The following is a 25,116-nucleotide window of genomic DNA, read 5'->3' on the forward strand; positions in this document are numbered from 1 at the left end:
TTAAAAGGACAAAACCAAGCTACTTCTGTTCTGATGAAACCTGTATTATCTCACGAGCAATTTTTTTCCCTGTTTTTAACATTGTTAAACATGCATCCACAAGCATGTTGAAGCCTGAATTCTTCTTCCTAAAATATGATGTTGTCAGCATCTGCTGTGGAAAAGCTCTGGGAATACTTGTTTTAGATGGAGTAGGTAGTAAAAGGGTGTGGTGGTGAGGTTATATGGCATTACATGGATTGATATCCCTGAACTCATAGTACTTTACTGCTTTATATCAGAATTATCCAAGTCTTGAATTTCTCAGGGAAATTTGTGTCTCAGAGATATGTATACCTGGCTTTCTTTAGCAGTCTGGACCTTCCCTGGATTCCCCGAGGAGGGAGAGAACAGGTAGACCAGAAGCAGATTTAAGAAACCTTTTAAATAATCTTGATTTTATTTCCCCTACAACTCTTTCACCTTTGATTTGATAAGGCTTGGGTAGGACATGGGAGGGGAGACTGCGTAACTGTGTAGGCGTAAGTTAACAGGACATTGCTTCTGGGGTTTATTCCACATGAAGGCATAGGAGGGAATGCTAAAAGCTTAGAAAACTGGTACTGGTTTGTCTTTGCTTAATGGTCTTTTGGAAAATGTTAAATATCATTGTTGCAAATTGGCAAGACAGGAAAGAAAAAAAAGGATCTTTTTGAGGTGATCAGCTCATTTAGCAACACAGTATTGTGATGCTTTAAACTGAGCACCTTTGCTCAGTTTAAAGCGTGCTGTGTAGTGGCTTGCTGCTAAAAGACCATGTCAGTAAATACATGCTTTATGTCTTCAAAGGTACTGCTCCAAAAACCAGGCTTTATTAATTTTCCACTGTGGAAAACTGTAGTACCATTGGCAGCTCTTTTCTCTGGGTGAGCAGCTGGGATGCCCAAGTGTCCCTTTCCATTTGCTAGGCTGGATGCAGTGGAGCACTGTAAGGTGGAATTGCTTTCGACTGGCTGAGTTAGTGGAGGGGAAGGAGATCAGAGGAGTGAAAAGGAAGAGACTGGAAAATTAAATCCCCTGAGAACCTGTAGTTTTGCAGCTTAAGCGTGTGCATATTAAAAAGAACTCTTCCCATTGGTCAAGACGTTTAAGACCACGGGCAAAAGCAATGATACTGTAAATCTGTAGGTGTCTGTATCCTGATAGTATAGTGGCTGGCGTGGAATTTATTACACTTCAGTTTTCTTTTGCTTGTACAACTTGACAAGTTACTGAGGAATTCTTGTGGAATCACTCATAAGAGAAGTTTGGAAAGAAGAGCCGTTTATTTTCCATAAAATTATTTTGCAAATACTGTATTCGGCATCAGTCCATGAAAGTAGTGCCAAATTTCTAAAGACTTAATCTGTGCTAGCATTTTTTAGTTTTAGTTTTGACAAGCATAAGTGATTCATGAGCTTGACATAAAAATCCAAATTCTTGAAAAGTTTTGTTGAAAAGGTTGAATTAAAAGACATTTGGCTGGTGTTCAGTAGACTTGTGTCTACAAAGGGAAGGAGCTATGCGTGTGTTCACCCATACTCCTGTCCTGGTGCCATGCGTAGAACAGCTGTCATGGAACGTGTCTCCTTTCTGACCTGAAAAGATTATGTTGGATAGCTGATTCCAAGTAATCAAATGCTGGTGCTGCACCTAATAGATAGTATAAATGTATTTTTAGGTTGTCGGATTATCTATCTGCATATTAATTCTGTATTAAAGTTACAGCACATGGCGTTTTGAGTGTATACAGTCAGTTACATCAAAACTGTTCCACATTTTCTAGTGCTAAAATAAGTTCAAAGATCTCTAATACCTCGAGAAACATTTTCTGTACTGCAACAAGATTTTTACATGTAAGCGTAGACCATATACCAAATGTCTTCATCTAGCAATTAGACTAGAGGGTATTGTACTATATAGTTTCCAGTAATTCTGTCTTAAAGATAGTCAGGATTTGCCATACTAGAATAAAATTGCAGTAGCATGAATAGAGTGAGTAGGAAGCAGCTGGCAGTTCCCTGGTATCAGGAAGGAACTGGCACAGAAAGAGGTGAGAGGCAAGCTGGATTTCCCCAAATGCAGTCACTGAGGCTTCTGATACTTGATGCATTGATTTTGTCTTCCCTGCGCTTGTTGTCAGCCTCAAAGGCAACTGGAAAATCCCTTAAGGAAAGGATATCAAGGGGGAGAGTCACCTAAAACCCTGTTTACACATCCCGTAGTATGACCTGTTCTATCTGTGATGCTTCCTACAGGCGTCTGTCAGAAAGTGGATTCAGTTGCAATTAGGGGCTGTAAAAGCTAGTGTTGGCATCTAAATAAAGCTTCAGATCCACCCGTGGAGTGGGTTACACAGTGGTTGGTTTAGGTTGTCTGATGGCGTTCTTTGTAGAAGAGAACAGTGGTAATCGTGGCCATTGGGTTCCTTATCTGCAGCGTGTCAACAAAAGTGCTTTAAGGAGCCTTTGAAAATGTCCAGTGCAGACTGCAGAAGCTGCATATGCAGCTTGCTGTCCTGCAGCAGTGCTGGCCTCTGCTTTGTACTGCAGGCAGCTGGGGAGCCCGCTCAGCGGGGTGCTGATGGAGCCACATCTCAGGTTTTCTTTTTGTTCTCTGCCCTAATGTAAAAAGATGCTAAAATATGACTTCATCTTTCTGAAGTGCCTGGCCTCTCTAAAGCCTAAAACCTTACTGTGTTGTAAATGAGGGCTTAGGTGATACAGAATAGTTCTGGGAATCTGCGGGGCTATGTCTGTCATGCTTCATCCTGGCAGGGACTAGTGGATGTGCTGCCATGCGTTAATATGGAAGCAGCAGCCCTGGTGTTTTGAGAGTGAAGGAACTATGTATTGTTGTGGAACGTTAATACTGTAAAATGTAATACCCATAGTAGAAGAGAACCAACAGAATTTCATGTCAAACTATCCACTTTTCTTTCTTTTTTAATTTAAAATGAGCTTTGTAAAGATCTGTTACGGTGTTGCTGTTGCTTGACTGTGTTCCAGTGCATGGGTAAACAACACTTGATGCAAACTGTTCGTGCTGTGAGGATTTTAAAATACCACATCAATTATGTATTGATATCTCTGTCTAATCTGAAATAGTCAGTGAGTTTTGTTGTGTTTCTCCAAGTTCTGCTTTTTCAAGGTAAATGTTGAAGCAAGCTTGTTATTTATTCAGTGTTCTTTCCTGTGGGATATGGCTTAATGGCTTTTGTTTGTTTTTAGAGGATTCAACAGTGAAAAGAAAACCTAGTGAGAGAAACAAAGAGAAAAAAGCAACCAGACCAGTGCGGAAGGTGCAAAAACTGACACGGTTGTCAAGTCCAGAGTCCAAACAAGGTGACTAGCTTTACTGCAGAGGGAAGACAATTGCGTGTCCTTAACAGAAATAAAGGAAAATTAAAGTGTATTCTCCTCAAAATCTTGTCAGATGTGCAACAGTGCTGTTGTAGCGTGTTTGTAGATTGTATGCTGCACTGGGGATGTGTGTGTTGTTTTGGGGGGTTGAGTTGGCTGTGTGTGCTTTTATTCTGGTTTACTTTAATTTTCTGCCTTTCCACTTGCTGCACGTACCTTAGGGAAACTGATGAGTGCGTGTTCCTTGGGGGGTGTGGGGCATCCTTAGGTATCTGTTAGGCCAACGCTTACAAAAAGTAGCCGTAGCTTTGTTGTGGATCCTGCTTCTGATTTGCTTGTGGTGGTCAGGCACCGTCCAGCTCCTGCACCTTGGTGAATAATGCTGGGAAATGGAGCCGATCTTAAAATTGGTGCCAGTGGGGCTTGCTGAGTTGCCCTGCCAGGGCTGGAGTAGAAGTGGTTCTCTTGCACCATTTCTCAGTGGGAAAGCAGAGAACAGGAGGTCCTTTGGTCCTTCCTTGGCCATTGTTCTTAGTAATTCATAGAATTGTAAGGGTTGGAAGGAACCCTCAGAGATCATCGAGAGGTAGAGATACAGTTTAGTAGAGGACAAGTATGGTTGGACTCGACCTTAGAGGCCTTTTCCAACCTTGTGATTCTGTGAGTCCATCCCCAGCGCCCCCCCCCCCGCCACCACCCCAAAGCAGGTTCCCTAGGACAGGTCGCATAGGTTTTTCTCTGTCCTGTGTCAACTTGCTGTTGTCCTGAACCTTCAGTTCTGGCTTGACCCATTCTTGGCTTTTTCTGGTAGTGGAAGAAAAACCACGGTCCTTGATGAGTCTTACAGATCTTGGTATTCATAAGGGAATGTTTCTTTTACTAATTAAGATTTGGTTTTATTTTATTTTCACTGCTGTCTGACGTTTCCAGTGTACATTAAATAAAATTATTTAGAGAAGGTCATGTGGGCAGGTCAGTATAAAGCAGTGCCTTATGGTAAAAAACAAAATGAACACGGGGAATTCCATTGGTGCTTCGTAGTTTTCCTGTCCTGTTAATCTTTGATACTGTAACAAAAGAATTGTGAAGATTTCCACATCTGCTTCGTATTTGCTTTTAATTTTCATGCACAGTAAGTAGTTACTGCAGTCACACAACAGAGTATTTCTCTGAATTCATGTGAGTTTTAAGCCCCATTTGCGCATTTTAACATTTTCTGTTGCTACATTGACCCACAATCAGTAAGCACTTTGTTGAAGAAAGACCTGCTAAGAAAAAAAAGCTGCTTTTAAAAATTATTGCAAAGCAGTTTTGAGAGTGACTGTGTGCTTCTGCATGCTGTCTGTCAGGAAGCTGCATGGGAATATTGTGTGGCACTGAATGCTAATGCTTTTAAGTAATAAACATGGATTTGCTCCTTCCTATGCTGATCACTTCATACCTAAGGGACTATACAAGGGCATGGAGCAATAGGACAGGGGGCGATGGCTTTAAACTAGAAAAGGGGAGATTTAGGTTGGATATTAGGAGAAAGCTCTCCAATATGAGGTTGGTAGATCAGTGGCACAGGTTGCCCAGAGAGGTGGTGGAGGCCCCATCCCTGGAGACATTCAAGGTCAGGCTTGATGGGGCTCTGCGTGACCTGATCTAGTGAAGATGTCCCTGCTCACTGCAGGGGGGTTGGACTACATGACCTCTAAAGGTCCCTTCCAGCCTAACACGTTCTATGATTCTATGATACTGAACTAACTTCAGCTTTCGTGCCTGTTCCCCGTGCGGGAGGAGCACAGAGATTGCTGCAAGTTCTAATGGCGATGGTTATTCACCATAATGGATGTGGAGGATGATGGCCTGAAATCCATAGACGATAAGAACCAGATCTAAGTGGCATATCCCTGAGGGTCCGTCCTCCAGTCATAGCAATAGGAAACTGCTTAACATAGCCAAGGCTATAAATAGCCCCAGCTCATGTTCTGCTCTGTTAGCGTGTTTTAATTCAAACAGCTGACTTGAAATGGAAGATGAGACTTTACACTGCTGGTTTAGATGCACGCAGAAGTAATTGAGAACAGTGAGCTCAGCAAGAGAACCCCTCGGGCTGATAACATCTTTTAAAAGGGGGCTTGTAGTGACATGTTTCAGGTGGCAGATTTATAAAATACTTGGATGATTTACAATGCCAGCAAGGAGTACTGTTAGCAGATGAATGAGGAGTGGGCTGCAGGCTTCTGGCTGAACAGGTCTCCTCCTCCTGCTTTAAAATAGCAAAAAGAAAAGAAAGGGAGTTGTGGGGTGGGATGTTGGTGTGCTGTCACTTGGATTTGCCTTGGTACCACGTCTTGGGAGCCTTATAGGGCCTGGAATATGTTGTCCTTTTGTCTGTCTGTCCTGTGTTCCTGCAGCAGGGTCTCGGTTTGTTCACACAGTGGTGTTGGCGGAGGAAACTGCAGTTGAATGGTTAGAAGCCAACTGCAAATTCCATAGTCGGGTTAGGTACTTCTGGAGCTGTAAAACGCTGCTAAATGGTCTGAATTAGGTTATTAATACTTTTCATTCTTACCTGATGCTTTTCTCCAAAGGTCTTTAAAGTCATTATTTCAAATAAATAAATACCTAAAAAATAAGCTAGTGGAATGAAAGGTGGGTTGAAGAAATGTAGCATTTAATCTACCACACAGTGGGTAAAGATACCACCATACCTTTTTTTTTATCATTTAATTAAATGTAGGGCGATAAACCTATACTACTAGCATTTTTATTAGGTTTCTGTCCCCTCCAGAGTAGTCTGTTCTTGAATTAAGTATCAACTAATAGGGTTATAGCTTTAACTGTTTCCAGCCGCAGTGCAGGAATCCCAGCTGGAGGACAGGCAGTTAGTGTAGAACAACTGCTACTTGGTATTTTTTAACCGCCGTACAAGATACCTGTCACGATCTGTAAAATTCTCTAAAACTTTGGGGAGGTTTTTTTTCCCTAGATACAAAAATGATTTGGGTTTTATCTCCCTCTTTTGTTCTTACCATTACAACACTAAATTCTTTTTCCCTTATTTTCCCTACTTAAGCAGAGATGAACAGCTTCTTTTCAGTCCTCTACAAATACTCCCCTTCCTACTCTTCCACCAATAACGTTTGCTTATATATTTAGACCTTTTTTTCTTCTTTTTTAAATTTGTTTTTGTGGGGCTCTAATGTGCTCCAGCATGTTTGGGGTTTTTGCATTGTGTTATGTGCAGGCGTGAAGCTCTGGTGGTCGTGTGATGCAGCTGCTGAGTGTCTCCATGGTACACCACTGTTGGGGCTGGTCTGGGTAACCGCCAGATTAAACGGGACAGAAATGACTAACAGTTGTGTTAAATGCATCTTTTTTGACACGTTGTGGAAAATCCATCTAGTGCGTGACTTTGATTTATTACTTCCTGTGCAGGTGGAAACTATGGAATAAGTGCATCCTCCTGGCGGGAGGGACAAAAGCTGGTTAAAAAGATACTGGGTCCAGCTCCCAGAATAGAACAGGACAGAAGAGCTGTATCTAGTGACAGAACAGGACGAGAGAGAGCTTCCAAGTCTGGTAAGTTATACTTTTATCACTGGTCTTTTTTCATTTTACACAATTTATTATATAACCCTTCATGTCCACAGAATAAAGCAGACTTTGTGCTGGAATGTAATTGGCTTCTTATTAAAGCAACTCCTACTTTTAACCTGGGATTTAGGAGGGGTGGTATGGGGGTGGAATTTTGCTCATGTCCACTTTTGGGATGCATAACCTCTCTTCCTGGGTGGATGGTGAACTTTTTTTGGTGTCTGGGGAAGCCTGCCCTGCCCAGGTGACTTGACAAGGCAGTACATACTGCAGAGGTGCTCAGGAGCTCTGCAAAAAATGGAAAGTAGGTTGCAATAACAAAAGGATCACCAGCAATCCGTCTTTGCCTCTTGAAGCTAGTGGGGAAAGGGGTGGCTAGAAGAGGTCTGCAGGCCAAATAGGTTTTCCAGATGTGCTGCTGCATGTAACATGTTAGCTGTGGTTGGGCATCCCTGGTTTAGAGAGTGGTGGTTCATCCAGACACTGTATCTATCATCTGTGTGCATTGTTGATTCTGTCCCCAGCCCTCTTCAGAATTTATCCAGAATCTCAGACAGGGCAAGTAAAGGATGGGGCTGTAGCTGCTGTGCACTTACCTCTGTGAGGAGGTGAGGCTGATGAGAGTATAAAGGGTGTGAGCACAGCCTAAGCAGAGACTGCTATGCTCAGACTGCGGCACTGAATGAAGCAAAAGCACGTTCACAGTGAGATCTGAGCTCCTCCATCATCCTCACTTTTGCAGCTGTCTCATGCCATGTAGCTCCTAGATTTGATTTTTACCTGAAATAGTTGACAACTCTTATTCTTTAGCAGGCTGTATTGGAAGGACATGTTCAGATTCAAGACTGGATGTTACCTGTAAAACCTCTTCGAGAAGTTCTGAGAGGTCAAGGAGTAAGGTCCGGTCCGAGAATAACCTGAAGAAACTGGAAGCTGCTTTTATGGATGATAACCCAGAAGATCATGGCTCTGTAAATAAGGACTTCCTGCCCCTGGAGATACGTGGAATTCTCGATGACTTGCAGTTGGATTCCATGAATACAAAGCAAGAGAAAGATGTGGAAAAGCAGCATCCGAAATCTGCTTTACCTGCTCAGAATGCCAGGAGCCACAGTCCGACGAAAAGGAAACCTGACAAGATAGCTGCCAGCGAGGAGCCTCAGGTGATCACTAAGAAACGTCACTATGATACAGACGAGGTTCGTCAGTACATCATCAGGCAGCAAGAGGAGAGGAAGAAGAAGCAGAATGAAGAGAAGAAAGCGCAAAAGGAGGCAACAGAGCAGAAGAACAAAAGGCTCCAAGAGCTCTACCGAAAGCAGAAGGAGGCTTTTACTAAAGGCAAGAACGTGCCTCCGCCGGAGCCGTCAGCAGCCAAACGGTTACAGGAGACCTATTCTAAACTATTGCTGGAACGTACGTTTTTAGAAGAGCCACCTCAGCTGCCTATGGTGCAGGAAATACAGGTATAGCTGATTCACTATAACTTAACGTGTTGGGTTGTTTGCAGGAATAGCTCCTCTCTTTGGGAAGGTCATGGCTTGTTCCAGTCTGGCTATCCCTTAGGAGACATGATCCAAAGAAAACTGCGTAGCTTTTGCTTAAACATAGAGGTGGTGATGCCAAGCACCCTTGCTGGGGGATGCTTTTCGGCACAGCGAGGCCTACCAGAAACATGAATGGAAATCGTCTTTCTGTTGTAAATAGAAGCAGAATTCTGGATGTTGGCTAACAGCAGCTATAAAGGCTGGCTCTTAAGAAAACTGTAAACATCAGTCACACTGTTAAATGAAGAGCTTTTCCTGAAGTTGCTGTCAATCAGTGGACAAACTTCATCAGCAGTGAATTAAGTTTGCTAATCAAAAGCTGCATATGGGAAAAGATTAATATATGGTAGATGACTAATGTCAATTTGATGTGTTCAGTATGTGAGCAAAGCTTTTTGTTCCAGTACATTCTGCTGAGACAAAAACATAAATGTCTTCTGATTTTAAGTCTTTGTGTGGTAGGAAATGTGAGATACAATATGGAGAAATGGAACTCATTTCGATTTTAATGAGACAAGAGCTTCTGAACTCCTGCAGACTTTTGAAAATGCATTTTTCTGGTTCTCTTCATTTTTCTAGCCCAGACCTGGTTATCAGCCATCTGGGGAGTCTGACAAAGAAAACAAGGCTCAGGAGCGTCCCCCCAGTGCATCTTCAAGTAGTGACATGTCACTTTCGGAACCGCAGCAGCCACTGCAGAGGTAAGGTGTTGTGGGCCTTTTGAGGGGGAGGGAAATAGACTAGTTTTCATCTCTGAGAGGTGAAAATAGAGCAGGCTCCCAACATCATGTTCCAGTGAGAGTAACTGTCTTCATAGCAACTCTAACGTCTCCTCGTATGAGAAGTTTGGCTGTGGGTATGTAGCGAGTCTGTAAATCAATGAAGTGAAAGGTGGTTGCTGTGGTGCTTTTGGTGACACTAAGGGGATATGTATTTTGTGTTGCCATTGCCACCAGGCAAGAGAAGCTGATCATATGAGTGTGTCTGTTGATTTTTCGTACTCGATTTGTTCGCTGTTTCTGTTTAATCTATTGTCTCAGATTCCGGCTGTTACTGTCTCTAACATACCAAACTCCTCTGCTTCTGCTTGGAACTGGCCTTTCCCGATTCCCCCTCATGCTGCTTTCCCTGGTTTTAATTGTTCAGCGTATTGTCAAAGTCTTACTGTAAGGCAAGGTGCCTAACCAGACATTTAAAGGGACTAAAAGCTATCATAAAGTTTCTCGCATATCCTTAATATCCTGGTTGTGCAAGGGGATGGGGGGTGTGTCTTAATTTTTAATCATATAATAAATGTCTGCATCTTAAATACATACTTGCTTCATTATTTGTACCTTAGCTTGGTCAAATCCACGATGACATTGTAAATTCAATGAGATTTATTTCCTTTCTGGAAAAGCCCAAGGAAGTGCTAGAACACTGTATCATCCTTTATATGGAGTAGGCTGTTACACTGTGTGATAGTAAATATTTAGTGTGACATCGTAAGGGTAAAATGTAAGTAATAATAGTAGGGGAGGGATAGGACCTAAAGGGCTGCACAGACTATTTGGAGAGCCTCATAGTGAGCAGAGAAGCAATGTTTTGCAAGGGAATTTCCAGGTTTCCTAGTATTCAAAACGTGTTCAAGTGGTGTTAGCAAAGGAAGGTCTCTGCAGAGCTCCAGCCCTGTAAATGCGAGTTATCTGGAAATAAAAAAGATGTCTTACAGAACTTTAAATGTTCCTGTGATACCAGTCCTCATCCTCTTTAGGTGTTCTTCATGCCTGCTTTAAGTGAGGACCGCTCCAGTGAAACATGAGCTGGGTTCAGCTCCAGGGGGAGGGCTGGGGCTAAGAAATTCTGGGTAAAACAATAAATGTCTCCTCCTTCCTGAAGTCAGGAAACTTTTGGTAAAGACTTACTGCTGCTGCTGAAAGCACTCAGCGTGTTATGACTCTAAAACACACTGTATGCCTCAAATGACATTTCACATTTGGGTGGTGCTGTGTTCGTGTTTTGGGGATTTTTTAAATAACATTCTGTAACTGCATGCTGTCCTGTGCCCTGCCTCTCTGACTCTGCCAGAAAGTATTTCTCGCTGAAAAAATAAATCTGTGGCAACAATACCTTCATCTAAAATGGCAGTACTAGTATAAGTCATCAAATTAAATATTGACTTTTCCTTTCAGGAGTGATATGATGGAGCCTCCTTGGGTACAGCCAGACAGGTTGAGCCCAAGAGTCCAGCTCTGTCACCCACAAGCTCTCATGGGCTCAAGTGGAGGTCCTTGTCCCCAGCACTGGAGTCTGGAGCAGATGGACCTTTTGTCGAAGGAGTGTGATGCGATGTTAGCAGGCAGGAGGAGCCACGCTGCACCCGTGGGATCACTGACCTTGATGCCTCAGCCATACCTGAATTCAGCTGCTGCGCAGCAAAATCTCATGGTAAAGCCTACTGCTAACCAGTATAAGAGCAAATTAGATCGAATTGAAGCTTTGAAAGCTACAGCTGCTTCCCTTTCTAGCAGAATTGAAAGCGAAGCCAAAAAGTTGGCTGGGGCTGGTATCAATTATGGTACCATGTGGAACTCGGACCATGAGTTTATGCAAGAAAATCAGGACGATGGGCGGTGGGCAAAGGCTGTGAGCCCTCCTGTGAGAGAGGAGAATGAAGATGCTTTTTCGGCAAGAATTCAGAAGATGTTGGGTACCTGTGTGTCTCATACAGCCTTTGATGACAACCTTCCAGGGATTGGCAACCTTAGTGAATTTAAAAAGCTCCCTGAGACGATCAGGCCTCATACCGCTACAGTCAGCCTTGGAATGAGGTCCTCCTCTGCTAACAGACCCGAGGGGATGCTAGGGCAGCTACCTAAGAGACAGACTGACTGCCTGGGGTGTGAAAAACAGGCTTACTCTCCGAACAAACCTGTAATTCCTCACGAGTCCAGCATCGACTCCATCAGTGAAGGGCCTCTCCTGAGTGATGGAAGCCTCTCTGAAGAGGAAGGCCAGCACAGACAGCTGCCACTGAAGATGCTGGAGACATTAAAAGAGAAGGATTTCTGCATTCGGGAGAGAAATGCTTTTGAGCCTGTGAAGGAGTTTCAGAAAGATGCTGAGAAGTATTTGCCACTTTTCACTCAGACAAGTGGTGCACACAGCAAGGGGCCATGGGAGGAGCTGGCAAAGGGAAGTCCCCACAGTGTCATCAACATCTTTGCAAAAAGTTACCAGCTTCATGGAAAAGGTAAAAATGGAAAAAATTCTCAAAGCTCTTGTAAATTACTTTTTTCCCAGTCTTACTGCTCCTTATGCTTTATACTTCACAGGTAAGGAATGTGCATTTAGATGTCTCCAACGTGGATCTGTGTGAGGCTTTCTTACTTTGCTTTTGGGTGATAAATTATTTCCTTCTTTTGCCTTCTTGTCTAAGGGGAAAAAAAGACAAACCCCAAGCACACTCTTCTGGGGTGGAAGAAGATTGGTTTTCATGTTAGATTTGCTCTGTATTTCTAGATCAGTAACTAACTCATATGCTGGGCTGTGTGTTCTAAGGACACCCACCCACAGTTACGGAATTGCAAATGTAAAGTTTGTATTTATTTAGTCCAGAATTGCACACTAAACCTAAACTGCCTGGGGCGCATTTGGAAACTCTTCTCTCCACTACGGAGAACAGATCCTCAGGATTGGAGTGTGCATCCCCTTACCCCACATATACACTCCAGGTTATGTGTATTAACACATTGTTCCTGTTCCAGTTAAGGCAGGGAGATGAAATGCAGGCTTTACGCAGCATTTCTCTCATGACATAGACATGAGTGCTTGCTACACAAGAATAATACAGCTTTATTATATTATTAGAAGCATTAGTCACTTCAAAGGATGAATGATGTGCTCTTTCCCTTTGCATCTTTGCTGATACAATTTAGTTGATGATGTCACAAAGTGGTGTAAAAATTAAAACTCCAATAATACTGGGTTTGGGGAAGGTAAGGATTTTGTGTATCCATAGGAAAGTGTCTTGCTTAGATAAGCCCATTTTAAATGTTAGTATCTTAGGGTGTGCTTTATAAGTGTCTCATGCAGGATGCTTTGTTTGATTTTCAGTTTTTGTACAATTTTCTCCTCCATTTTATGAATACTGTTCCTCTTCCAGTGGGTTCCTCATTTTGAGGAGTGTTTTCTGAGAAGTTGATTTTTATCTTCTATATTTTTGTCCTTGATTCTTTTTTCTTGCATTTTATTTCCCTTCAAGTTGATTGTATTTAAATTTCCTGCAGCTAGCTCTGCTCCCTAGCACTGTGCTCTTCAGGAATGTTTTAGCTGGAGCGTGTTAATGAAGTAGAGTATTCGGTAACTTATCCATAAGAGAAAGTTTGCTTGTTATGCTGTGTTAAAGCTGCCACAAGATGGCTCTGCTGTAGTTTTCCTGATGGCTTTTGTGTTTGGAAGGAAATCTGTGTAACTCATGGTTGGGAGCATCTTTGTTCCTGCAGCGTTATTACCCCTTTGATGTGTTTGGTATCATTTTGATCTTTTCCCTTTCTCCACACTTCAGTGTTTGATGAAAGGTCGAACGGTGGGTCTGCCCTCCTGCGCCCGTTACTCCCTTCCCTGAGCCCTCCAGAGAGTGTGGTTTCTTATGAAGATGATTTCGCCTCCTCGCAGGGAAGTGGCACTTTAACAGACAAAAAGATTGCCCGTGACCTCAGGTAACTGTGTGTTAGGCTTCATGTGAAAAACAATAGGCATTTTGACAAAATTGGTTCCAGAATGGGCTGGATATCGTTTGATACACTGTGTTGTAATACCAGGATGCTGCAGTTAACATAGCTGTCTGTATGGTTAAGACACGAAGATTAAGCATTTTTCAGCAAGACCTGGACAGGCTGGAGAGCTGAGCAGGGAGAAACCAGATGAAATTCAACAAAAGCAAGTGTAGAGTCTTGCACCTGGGAAGGAATAACCACTTGTATCAGTACAGGCTGGGGGATGACCTGCTGGAGAAGAGCTCTGTGGAAAAGGACCTGGGGGTCCTGGCTGGTGACAGGTTGGCCATGAGCCAGCAGTGTGCACTGGTGGCTAAGAGAGCCAGTGGGATCCTGGGGTGCATCAGGAGGAGTGTGGCCAGCAGGTCACAGGAGGTGATCCTCCCCCTCTACTCTGCCCTGGTCAGACCCCACCTGGAGTATTGTGCCCAGTTCTGGACTCCCTGGTATAAAAAGGACAGGGATCTCCTGGAGAGAGTCCAGAGAAGGGCTACGAAGATGATTAAGGGCCTGGAGCATCTCCCCTATGAGGAAAGGCTGAGTGAGCTGGGGCTGTTCAGCCTAGAGAAAAGAAGACTAAGGGGGGACCTTATTAATGTTTATAAATATCTTAAGTATGGAATGCAGGGGGAAGTGGCCAGCCCCTTTTCAGTGTCTGTGGAGACAGGACAAGGGGCAGTGGCTGCAAGTTGGAGCACAGGAAGTTCCACACCCACATGCGGAAGAACTTTTCCCCAGTGAGGGTGAGGGAGCCCTGGGACAGGCTGCCCAGGGGGTGTGGAGTCTCCATCTCTGGAGATATTCCAGCCCCATCTGGACGCTGACCTGTGCAGTATGAGCTGGGGAGCTGCTTTGGCAGGGGGGTTGGACCCGATGATCTCTTGAGGTCCCTTCCAACCTCTGTAATTCTATGATTCTATGATTCCTGTGCTGTCTGATTTTTGTTCTCCTTTAGTCTGGCAGGTAGCGTCAGGCAAAGTTCTTCCCCTTTGCAGTCAGGTGAAAATGACTTTTCCAGCTTGCGTTGGTGTTGCAATACTTGGTTGGTTAGTCTTTGTAAGTTAGGAAAAAAGAAAAGAGATTTGAAAGTGTCACAATACCTTCAAAAATTTCTGAGTTTGTAATTGCTTTCAGTATGGGTTGGGTGAAGCTTAGAGATGGGTACATAAGCTGTCTGTAAGAACACTTAGAACAAACTAAAATTTGACTCCTATATCCCGAATCTCCATGTTACTCTTGAATTCATGTGGCTTCCTGAATTTCCCAAGGCCTGTCTTTTGTAATCATCTTTTGGGCACCTGGGGGAAGATGATGAGTAATAGGTTTATATTGGTGGTACTTCACCTCAGAAGAGAGGGAGGTAAAAGGCACTTTGCACGCTGAAAACATTGGCTGCAAAAAATGCTTTGTTTCTGATTAAACTTGTTGGTAAGTCTTCTGTTGGTATTATTTAGTATATGATGCATCACCCCCATATTTGCAAATCTTTTGTAACCCTTTCTCGGTAATCACTCATATTTCTAGCAGTTTATTGATGATATATCTGTGCCCAGAGCTTATATAAGGTATAGTCATGTTTGGGGAACTTTGTTGTTCATGTCTGTAGTCAAATAGCTCTTAGTGGTTAGCAGTGTTAAGGTGGTTGTTACCCGTCTTTTACTGCCTCATCTTATCAGAAGTGTGTATTGGTATGTTCACTGTCATGTCAAACTTATTGGTGTTTTAGCCATCACAATTTTAGTCTCAAAATCAGTGCTTCTCTATATGGGGTAATCAGGGTAGTTTTTGCTATCTGTCTCTGATTTGAAGTGTGGTGGATTTGTTCTGCACGGTGTAACGTGAGAGTTGGAAGTCTGCGGTTAATCACTGTCAATGTGCTCCTTTTTAGTGTTGCTGGCAGCAGTAATTCCAGCACTCAGGAAGAAGTTCCTAGTAGGAAATCTCCCCATGAACACCGATCTGTAGAGCTTGCTTCTCAGCATTCATCTGGACCACGGTCTGCAGCATCTTCTCGTTCATCTGCTTCCTCTAAAAAGAGAGGGAAGAAGGAACGTAAGTGTAGGACTGGACTGTAGGGCATTTCTTTCCAAGCAGGTTTTAGGATTTTCCTGATATGAAAATTGCAGTCTTTCTACATAGGTACAAACTGTAATCTAATACCGGTAACAAGATTTATTTACCCACTCCTGTGATTCTTTCATGATTTTTTTTTTAAACTCTGATTATTCTCTGACCTTAAAATAAAGTCAGAAGATAATTAGATTCATTTCAGTCATCTGAAGGGACACAGGCAAGAGATTATTAATAGTATTGAAAACATTTTCTTTCCTAAACCAGCCTTCTAGGAAATCAACTAATTTGAATATCATATGGGATCTATCCTCAGAAGTTCGTACTGAGGAAGTTCCAATAGGCCACTGAGAAATCTGGGTTGTGGTCACATTTATGAAGGTGACAACAGGTTTGCCTGTATATGTTTCATCTTTAATAAGTACATTTCTTCCTACTGTAACTTGTACGGAATCACAGAATCACAAGGTTGGAAAAGACCTTGGAAAAGACGGAGTCCAACTGTTCCTGTCCTATAGTAAACCATATCCCTGAGCACCTCATCTACCTGTCTGTTAAACACACCCAGGGGTGGTGACTGAACCCCCTCTCTGGGTAGCCTGTTCCACATCCCCACGACTCTTTCGGTGAAGAACTTTTTCCTAACACCTGATCTGACCCTGCCCTGGTGCAGCTTGAGCCCATTTCCCCTTGTCCTTTCACTTGTCACTTAGTATGTTACTAAAACAAAAGCTTGATATTTAGTACACTCCTGCTATATAAGCAACAGATGACATCAGGGAAAGCGAGATTTAAAGTCAATAAAAAGATGAGAAAAATAAGATTGGGCATTAAGAGTTACCTTTATTCCTGTTTGTTCAAAATTTATTCTGGTTTTCAGTACTGAAGATTCAAATGCTTGTTTTCATTATTTAAACTGATAACGTGCTGAACATCAGTTTTGTTGACAGTGCACACAGTGGGCAACGGAGAACTTAATTTCCTGCCAAATCTGGGTTTCTTGCTTGTTGGGTTTTTAGACTTCTAACTCAAAAACGTCTTTAAGTGGGGAGAAAAGTTCATAGTCATTTGTTTCAGGGCTACTGATGGCTAAAGATATTCACACTCTGAATGCCAAATGTAAACTTCTGGCAATGTTGTTGCATCTCAGGGTTGGACTCTTTCAGTGGAAGTTCTCAACACTTCTCTGTGGAAGAAGATAAAATGTTATCTGAATTAGAGTGGGGATCCCAACAGGCAAAGAAATCCTTATCGAGTAGCAGAATTTCTAACAAAGATCATGAACAGAACCCAGATATGGACAGCACACTGGAAAACCTGTCTGGACACTCCCTCATGAGGTAATGGGAACCTTCTAGGTCTGTGTGCAAATACAACTCGGCTCGGTAGTGGTATGGCATGTTATCTGAAATGGTCATGTCTGTGGATACGCAATAAGAAAGTTACAGAAATGATCAAATGTTAGTAAGATGGGCATGCAGAAAACATCTCTTCCCCTTTATTTTAAATGTGAAAGCCCAAAATAGGTGGCTGTAGTAAGAGAAAACACAAAACAGTGATTCCTCCCCCAAATGTCCCTTCTGTTTTTGTAAGGATAACTGGCATCCTCTCAGGTTCAGTACCTTACGCATTGAAAGACAATTTTCATTTTCCACATCTACAAAGGGTCTGTAAGAAGTGTGTGTGTGTGTGTGTGTGTGTGTGTGTGTGTGTGTGCTGGGGGGAATTGCTGGTCAACCTTGCCATCACCTTGCTTGTTTCAGTCGGATACACAGACATTTTTGGCTAGACTTTTGCACAATTGATACTGATAAGCCTGTGCTGCTCTGAGCTGATGTTATTTAAGAGATGAATTACACCTGAGAAAAGCACGTAAAGGAAGAGAAAAATTCCTCTTCCTGTTGTGCCCTCTCTCTGTCTGGCTCTGAATGCAGTCTTTTATTTTCTGTTGATTATGCTGTTAATCCTCTTCAGCTTTATAACGTTTTAGAAGTGTCTATGATTTTCTGTATGTTTAGGATGAGATGTGTGAAATTTTCCCTTAAGAAGAAAGTTTCTGTAGGATTTTACTAACTGTTAAAGTCAAGTTTTTGGCCTTCATGCATTTCATTGCAACTTGGTGAAAGAGATGGAAAGTCAAGGTCATGGCTTATCACATTCAGTTGCATCCACGCACTGATAGTAACCCGTTTGCTTTCTAAAAATGCAGTTCAGGGTAATCTCCTATCAAAATGTTGCCACAGTTTTTTGTAGGTAAAACAAAGCTCTTCACTCTGACTCTCAAAACAGATGCATAAATGCACATTCAGACTGTATTTTGACTTTCATATGCCAGGTTCCTAAGAGGAGGCATTGAAACTGCTTGTCTGGCTGTGAAGAATCACACAGAATCACAAGGTTGGAAAAGACCTTTGAGATCATCAAGTCCAACCATTCCCGTCCTATGCTGAACCATATCCCTAAGTACCTCATCTACCCTTTTTTTAAACCCATCCAGGGTCGGTGACTCAACCACCTCCCTAGGTAGCCTGTTCCAGGGCATGTAGATGCTCTGTTAGTTTGTGTGTGTGTGCGCACACAAGGTTTAATACTTTGAGAAAATATAGGGTGCTCTAAAAACTTAACTCTAAGCTGGAATAGAGGTACAAAACCCATCTCAGGAGACTGTTTCACAAAGGAGACACCATAAGAGTCCGTGCCTTTTGCATACAGTATATAGAAATGGAAGAACTAGATTATTGCATTACTCCTATCAAACGGCAGGCCATAAGAGAGTAGTGACTCCTTCCTTCTTTCGTTTCACCGTCAGTTTCTCAGACAAGGGAAGATCCCAGAAGACGCCGACTTCTTCCCCATCTCCCAGTTCCCAGAAAATGCTGCAGTTTGATTCTACAGGCAATACAGCAGAAAGAGTCAAGTCACCTGCCAGCTTTTCAGGAAGTGCAGCACCAGGGCTGAAGCCTAACATCGCCTTCTCTGACTTGAGCCTGGGAACTAGCAGATCTGTAGCAGGACCAGCCCCAGGAAGCGGTGAGTTTTGTTAAAGCCATACTAATCCCAGAGCTGTTAGACTTTCAGTTTTTATTTTATTTTCCTGTGGGGTACTGGAGTCTGTGGAAGCTGACTGGTGAGTCTTATCCCGCAGGATGCCTCCGCTTCTCCCCTGCTGGTCTGCAGCATCGTTTGTCAGCAGAATTGAACTACCTCAGTGCAATCGAGGAGTCTGTGCGACAGCTTTCAGATGTAGAACGAGTACGAGGCATATCGCTTGCCCAGCAGGAGAGCGTTTCTTTGGCTCAGATTCTAAAGGTAATGGAGAAATATTTCTTTGTCTTAAACTTCTTTTCTTATTTGGCAAGAGAACAAATCTAATTCGAGCATGCCAGGCTTTTGGTGGCAGTGTGGAGAAATCGTAATGGGCATGATGGAGCATCTCTGAGGATGTCAGTCTTTAGGATAATGTCTGCTATGTTTCTTATTTTAAGTTGACACCAAGGAACTGGTGACTTTGGGATGTGTGTCATTACTATGTCCTTAGCTGGAATCACTGCTTTGGTTGTGTGCTTCAGTAATATAAAAACTTGGTTATTTGCTGGGTTTGATGTTGGATCCCAGTGCTGTGCAGGGCGCTGTTGTCAGGCCAGATCATTTCTCTTACCCCATGAAAATGACATTTTTGTTTGAAATTTCCATAGTTTGTTGAATTCATTGTTCTCAGAAGTCATCTTGGAGAAGTAGTATGGGGAAATGGGTATTGTTTTACTAGCTATTTAAAACAGGAGAGGGTTGGTTGGTAGGCTGAAAGTTTTTTGCTTCAGCAGAAGAGGCACCATGAGTAGATCTGTATTTTTCAGAGGTAGCTTCATCCAGTGGCTAGAGAAAAAAAGGCATTTACAATGAACTTGCACAATTAAAAGTTGTCTTCCTGATCTTTAGGCACAGCAGCAGCGCCACGAACGGGACTTAGCTCTTCTGAAAATCAAGGCAGAACAAGAAGCTTTAGAAACTCAGAGGCAGCTGGACGAGGCAAGGCAGAAGGCAGCTCAGGTAATGCTGCCCTTCAAAAAATGTGGAGTGTGTAAGAGGCAAAATGCTGTAAGTAAGTCCGTGCCTACAAGTATTAGTTTGAAGCTGTGAACAAGTGGTGGTGAAGGGGTTTAATATAGCTGGGAAAAAAGCTCTTGGGGGCCAATTTCAAACTTTTTTTTTCCCCACCAGATTTGGAGAAATGAAACTGTAGCTGTTATAGCCAGGAAACGTTGGAGAGCTGAACTGTCTGTGTTTCCTGCACAGGTCCATGCCGAGTCATTACAGCATCTGGTCCAGTCACGGCAGGAGACTCTGCAGGAGACTCCATGCAGGGCTGCAGCCAAACAGGTAGAAACTGCTTTTCTCACTACAGATACAGCTCACCAGATCTGTGAGGTGAAGTCCCCAGGACAAGGAAAAAGTTGTTCTCATCGCAGCAGTATTTTGAACGCTTCTTTGCCTCTATGTTGTTCTCTGTTCAGTGTCATTCTCAGTGCTGCTTCTTCACCTTCATCATGTGACAAATGATATGACTTCAAAGGAGCTCTTCTGGCATCTTTACTTAGAAGTCAGTCAGCAGCCTTAAATCCCTCTTCGCTGCTGTTATGATCTTCCAGTTAATGAACTGCTAAGAAGTTTGTTCTTCCAAGAGAGATTGATGATAGTTAACATATCTTTAATTTGTAAGAGTTGTGCTCCATCAGAGGTTGATCCTGTACCTGTTTCATATCCAAATTACATTAGAAAAGCAGGGAAATTGTGATTTTGCTTTCTGTTGAAGGTAGGGGACCAACAAATAAAAAAGGAGGGGGAAGGATCTTCAGCAGAGCTCTTATCTTGGTGAAGAGCTTGGAAGTTTTCTTTTTTTGAGCCTTCATCCTTCTTGTATAACAGTGAATATTTATTATTTTCAGTTTTAGGTCAGTTTTTATACTTGTTCCCAAAACGTAGATAGGAAACACAGTAACCAAAAAAATGCTTTTGCTTCTTCGTAGGTTAGCAGTCACAGTGACTGGGGATTAGGGTTATGGGATGGAGTCCTGAAGGTGGATGGGTATGAGTTTAACTGTCCCTTCACAATTTATGCACATTTTGGTGCTCAGCCAATCTGTTTTTTGATAGGTAATAGAACTGCAGAGTAATACTGATGTATTTCACAAAATCACTGAATCGTAGGTGTTGGAAGGGACCTCCTCATGGAGTCCAACCCCCTGCCAAAGCAGGGTCCCTAGGACAGGTCACACAGGGAGGTGTCCAGATGGGGATGAAATATCTCCAGAGAAGGAGGCTCCACACCCCCTGGGCAGCCTGTCCCAGGGCTCCCTCACCCTCACCAGGAAGAAGTTCTTCCCCATAATGGTGCAGAACTTCCTGTGCTCCAACTTGAGGCCAACACCCCTTGTCCTTTCCCCACAGCCCACTGAGAAGAGGCTGGCCATTTCCCCCTGTGTTCCACACTTCAGATACTGATAAACACCAATCAGGTCCCCTCTCAGGCTTCTTTTGTCAAGGCTGAACAGCCCCAGTTCTGGGCCCTGCCAAATACACAAATTTTAAATAGTTTTTCAATAGACAGGCATGGTTATAGGAGCAGAAAAGCTCAGGTGTCTGAGATACATGCAGTGGTTGTTGGTAGCAGGTAGTGAAGCCTCGGTTAAAGACCAAGAAACAGACAACTTTTGTGTAAGGCTTTCATCTCCCATCTTGCTTGAAGTTTGAAGTCCAAGAGTACGATGCTTGTGGAGAGTTTGATGGGCGTGACCTGGTCAGTGATGATGGGCTAGCAGGGTGGCTTTTCCATCCACTCTCACCAGTGACTCTTGATATTTAGTTGAACAACTGTTTATTTTAACTTCAATGCAGCTGTGGAAATGCTGGTCACATCAACGTACTGGGAATATTTTTGGATGTACACTTTATACCTATGGAATTAATGTTCTGCATTGCTTTCCATTAGAAGCTTATTTTATACAAAAGATAGAATACAGTGTACTGCTTTCCAAGCTTGCTTTGAGTTGACTGTCATATTAATGAAGGTTAAAAATACAGACAACCCAATTAAAAAAATAAAACATTCACTTGTTTATATAAAACTTCATGCATGGAGATTTAATGGAGAAACTCAGCACTATGTGTATTGGAAGCTACTGGAATACGGTAGCTGGAGTTCCATGCTCTGCAAGAGGCAGACCTTGGAACAAGACAAAAAATACTAAATTCTGAAGCTTCTTAAAAAATCAGCTTTCTCTGCTGTAATTTCTGAAGAAGTATTTATTTCTAGTCGGATACATGATGACTGCCATGCATTAAAAGGGAGAAATTTATGGCTGGCTGATGATTTCATGGTGTGTGGTGTTTTGGTGTTTGGGGTTGGGTTTTTTTAATCGATTGTAATGCTAAGTCTGGAATGTTTTTATTATGTGTGGGTCATTCTATAGACAGGAGAGTTTGGTTAAGGAGATGAGAATGATACGATAAGTAGCTGTACATCAATAATTCCACTCTGCATGAATTGAACATACATATACAGAGCAATACCTTGTACCACCAAAATTGACACTTGTGTAGTTACAAACCATCTCAAGCCCACATCTTACCCATTTTTTTAAGAAATAGTAAACTGCTTGCAAGAATGGCTACTTTTGATGCTCATAAGCACGTTGTATTCCTTTGTTTTCATTGTACTCAGATGACAGAGTTGGTACGAACGCAGATCATGGATACTGTCAGCGCTCCAGCTGCTCCAGTCACCACCTTGTATGACCACCAGCGGCAGCATCATTCAGAGTTCATGAAACAACTGAGAGCCCGAGCTGATACAAACAGGTCTTGCCAAATGTTTCACATCTTAGGAAGGGGGAAGTAAGATTTGTTAGGTTTTGTTTCACCTTTTCTTGAAGAAAATTTTAAGATGTTGAAATGATTGAGCATTTAAGAAGAATTTAGATTCCATCTTTATGCCCTTGGTGTAACATCAAGCGACATCAACTGGTTCTGCGAAGCTCTGTGTGAATGAGTAGAAGCAGCTGAACTAAATCTTTTGGGATGATTTAACTGGTCTGAGCTCTAAGTGATCTTTTTAGAAATGTTTGCTGTTACTGCTTTTAGTGAACTGCTGAAAACTTACAAAAACTATTTGCTTTGATTTGAGGCGATGTAGACTTACCCCAAATGCTTCCCTTTCTCAGGAAATGTGAGCCTGGCACCGTATCACAAGGTAAAGAGGAGGCAGGTGGCTCCAAACAGATATACTCACCGATGTTTGATAGCTATTCGGAGTCCTCAAGGTCCAAGGTTCACGATCAGAGGTAAGAAGAGCTTAGATTAAACAGGGTTTGGGGTTGGGTTGGGGTTTTTTGCTACAAATAAGAGTTGAAGTGCAAAGGAATATCAAGGTATTTCCTTTTTTTTTTTTTTTTTGTAAAAGAGGGAAATTCAGTATTAAACCTTCCAAAGGTAAACCCGTTTTATATTCCAGAGCTCAAAGGTTTACATGTCTTTAATTAAAAATCCTGCTACACTGTGGTTCACAGTGTAACAGCCTATTGTGTGTTAGGTTCTTCAGTCTCGAATTCGCTGTATTTATTCTAATTGTATGCGTTTCTTTTTTCTAACTTGAAAATAATAAGTTCTGCGTCTGCTTTCTCATTCAGCTGAATTAGCAAGAATCTAGAATGCAGGTGAAGGCAGATGGTTAGTCCCCTCTATTTAGTTCTTGTGAGACTGTGTCTGGAATACAGTGCCCAGTTTTGGGCTCCTTGGTAAAGAGAGGACATTGACATACTGATACAAGCCTAATGGTGAACCACCACCGTGATTAGGAGACTGGAGAAGGGAGGCTGAAAATTAGTTAGCTAATTTGAAAAGAGAAGGCTGAGGGGGCAGGGGTCTAGTCGCAGTATCCTAAAGGTGGGTTGTTAGGGAACGTGAGGCTAGATTCTTCTTGGAGGTGTGCAGTGAGATGACACAAGGCAAATGTGACCCTCCAGAAAGAGGAAAATCATTGAGGGAATAAAAAAAGGCTCCCTGTGAGAGTGGGGTCCCACAACCTCCACTGGAGTAGGGGTACAGGGAGGTTGTGGGACCCTCTGTCTTTGCAGTTGTTCAGAACTTGGATGTGGCCTTGACTTTGGGTAAAATACCTTCCTAGAGTCAGAATTGTCTTGGTTGGAAGGACCCTTTAGATCACCAAGTCCAACCATCACCCAAACCTGCCATCCGCTATGATCAGCACCACATCTAACCTTCAGAAACTGTTGAGTGGAGATGATTCTGACTTACAGGCTGTGGCCTACTCACATTCTTGTATTGTATCACCTTTGTGACCTAAAAGTCGCTTTAAGTTTCTATTTATCTGAGTCTTTTTCCCTGATGTAAATTTTTTCATTTTGTGCCCTTCTCATTCTGCTCTGTGTCCCTTTGTATTGGACTAGGACATAGACTGGAGTCTGTGTTCTGAAAGCGTAGTGCTGGGACCTGTAGAACTACCTGCTCTGTACCGCACATGCCTTCTCTTCTCTGTGACTGCTCGTGGTGTTAGCACCTTTGTTTTCACTGCTGCTTTGTACCACTTCAGATTTTACATAAAGTGCCTGGAGCGCTGCTTGCCTGAGGTTTAGATATGACTAATTTCTGGTGTTACTTTTCAGTGTCCTGCCTATATTTAATACTGGATTTTAGCTATTTGTTTCCTGTTGACTTACGTGATGTAGTTAGGTCCCATGAAGTTCCTCACAGCCCTCCTCTGATCCTGACCAACTGGAACTATTTTGTCTTCTGTAGCTGTTCTAATTTAAAACAGCATTTCTATCTCACTCATCCTTTTAAAAATTATAAGGAGAGATGTTTCAGTGGTTTATCATCAATACTCATTGCCAAGTAGAGGGCATGCATACCTGCAAACCACTTGCATTCTAAGGTAGAGTAAAAATAACAAGTTCCGCTGTCAATCAGCAGCTTGATGAGGCTTGGAATTTTAAAGTAGCCAAACTGCATTTTAAAAACAAACCCAAACCTTCTGTGTGTTGATTATTGCTGAGCTGTTAATCACACTATGTACGCTATTAATGCAACGTAAATATTTCAAAATGTGCAAAGTAATTTTTTCAAAAAAGAATTTTCTCTCTGTAACGCAGCAGTACCAGCAGCCGCCAGGAGAGTCCTTCAGTTCCATCTTCCAAGGAGAATGAGAAGAAACCTTCCCGTCGTGAGAAGACAACGAGCAGTATTGAAGAGCAGGCTCACACTGCTGCAGATGATTCCTTGCCGAGTGACAGCGTTTTATCCCTGCCAGATGAAAAAGGTAGCCCCGTTGTTTCTGTGTGGTGAATCGGGAGTTGGTAAGGAGGGGAGGGAGGTGCAGTTTCAGAATTAGTTTCTGAAATAAATGAGGGAATGTGTGTGAGAAAAGCTGAGTCCTGGGTGAACTAGTAACCTCCGAAGAGGTAGCAGAGGGATGGTGCAGTGAGGTGGGAACTCACCTTTGAAATTCTGCACATCAGCGATGGAGCCTCTGGGCCGTGCTGCTTTCTGCTCTGCTAGTTGTAGCCAGGTGTTCACTTGCTGAATATGCAGGCTGAACACCAAATGTGTCAGCAGCCCCAGAAAAGTGTTCATACCTGTGTACAGAAGCCTGTTAGGTCTTTTGAAGCTGGATAACGCTATTTCATTATGTTCCCTAAGGTCACAACCATTTTTCTGCATTAAGAGTAGTCATCTCCCTGTCTTTGCTGTCCTCCCAACTTTATA

General features: G+C 42.7%; 1 protein-coding gene across 1 annotated transcript in view; it reads left to right on the plus strand.

Moving 5' to 3' along the window:
* The window catches only part of CEP350 (centrosomal protein 350), a 72,909-nt gene that overhangs the window by 17,080 nt on the left and 30,713 nt on the right, over positions 1 to 25,116 (plus strand). Inside the window, exons 8-22 of the mRNA XM_084266459.1 lie at positions 3,249 to 3,362; positions 6,807 to 6,950; positions 7,779 to 8,431; positions 9,092 to 9,213; positions 10,684 to 11,744; positions 13,059 to 13,212; positions 15,158 to 15,321; positions 16,490 to 16,679; positions 18,149 to 18,369; positions 18,485 to 18,648; positions 19,276 to 19,386; positions 19,633 to 19,764; positions 22,058 to 22,194; positions 22,557 to 22,676; positions 24,504 to 24,670. Of these exons, the coding sequence (XP_084122585.1) occupies positions 3,249 to 3,362; positions 6,807 to 6,950; positions 7,779 to 8,431; positions 9,092 to 9,213; positions 10,684 to 11,744; positions 13,059 to 13,212; positions 15,158 to 15,321; positions 16,490 to 16,679; positions 18,149 to 18,369; positions 18,485 to 18,648; positions 19,276 to 19,386; positions 19,633 to 19,764; positions 22,058 to 22,194; positions 22,557 to 22,676; positions 24,504 to 24,670 (3,654 nt within the window). The remainder of the gene's footprint in view (positions 1 to 3,248; positions 3,363 to 6,806; positions 6,951 to 7,778; positions 8,432 to 9,091; positions 9,214 to 10,683; positions 11,745 to 13,058; positions 13,213 to 15,157; positions 15,322 to 16,489; positions 16,680 to 18,148; positions 18,370 to 18,484; positions 18,649 to 19,275; positions 19,387 to 19,632; positions 19,765 to 22,057; positions 22,195 to 22,556; positions 22,677 to 24,503; positions 24,671 to 25,116) is intronic.

Source organism: Gallinula chloropus, assembly GCF_964237585.1.
Source record: "Gallinula chloropus genome assembly, chromosome: 6".
Classification (NCBI taxonomy): domain Eukaryota; kingdom Metazoa; phylum Chordata; class Aves; order Gruiformes; family Rallidae; genus Gallinula; species Gallinula chloropus.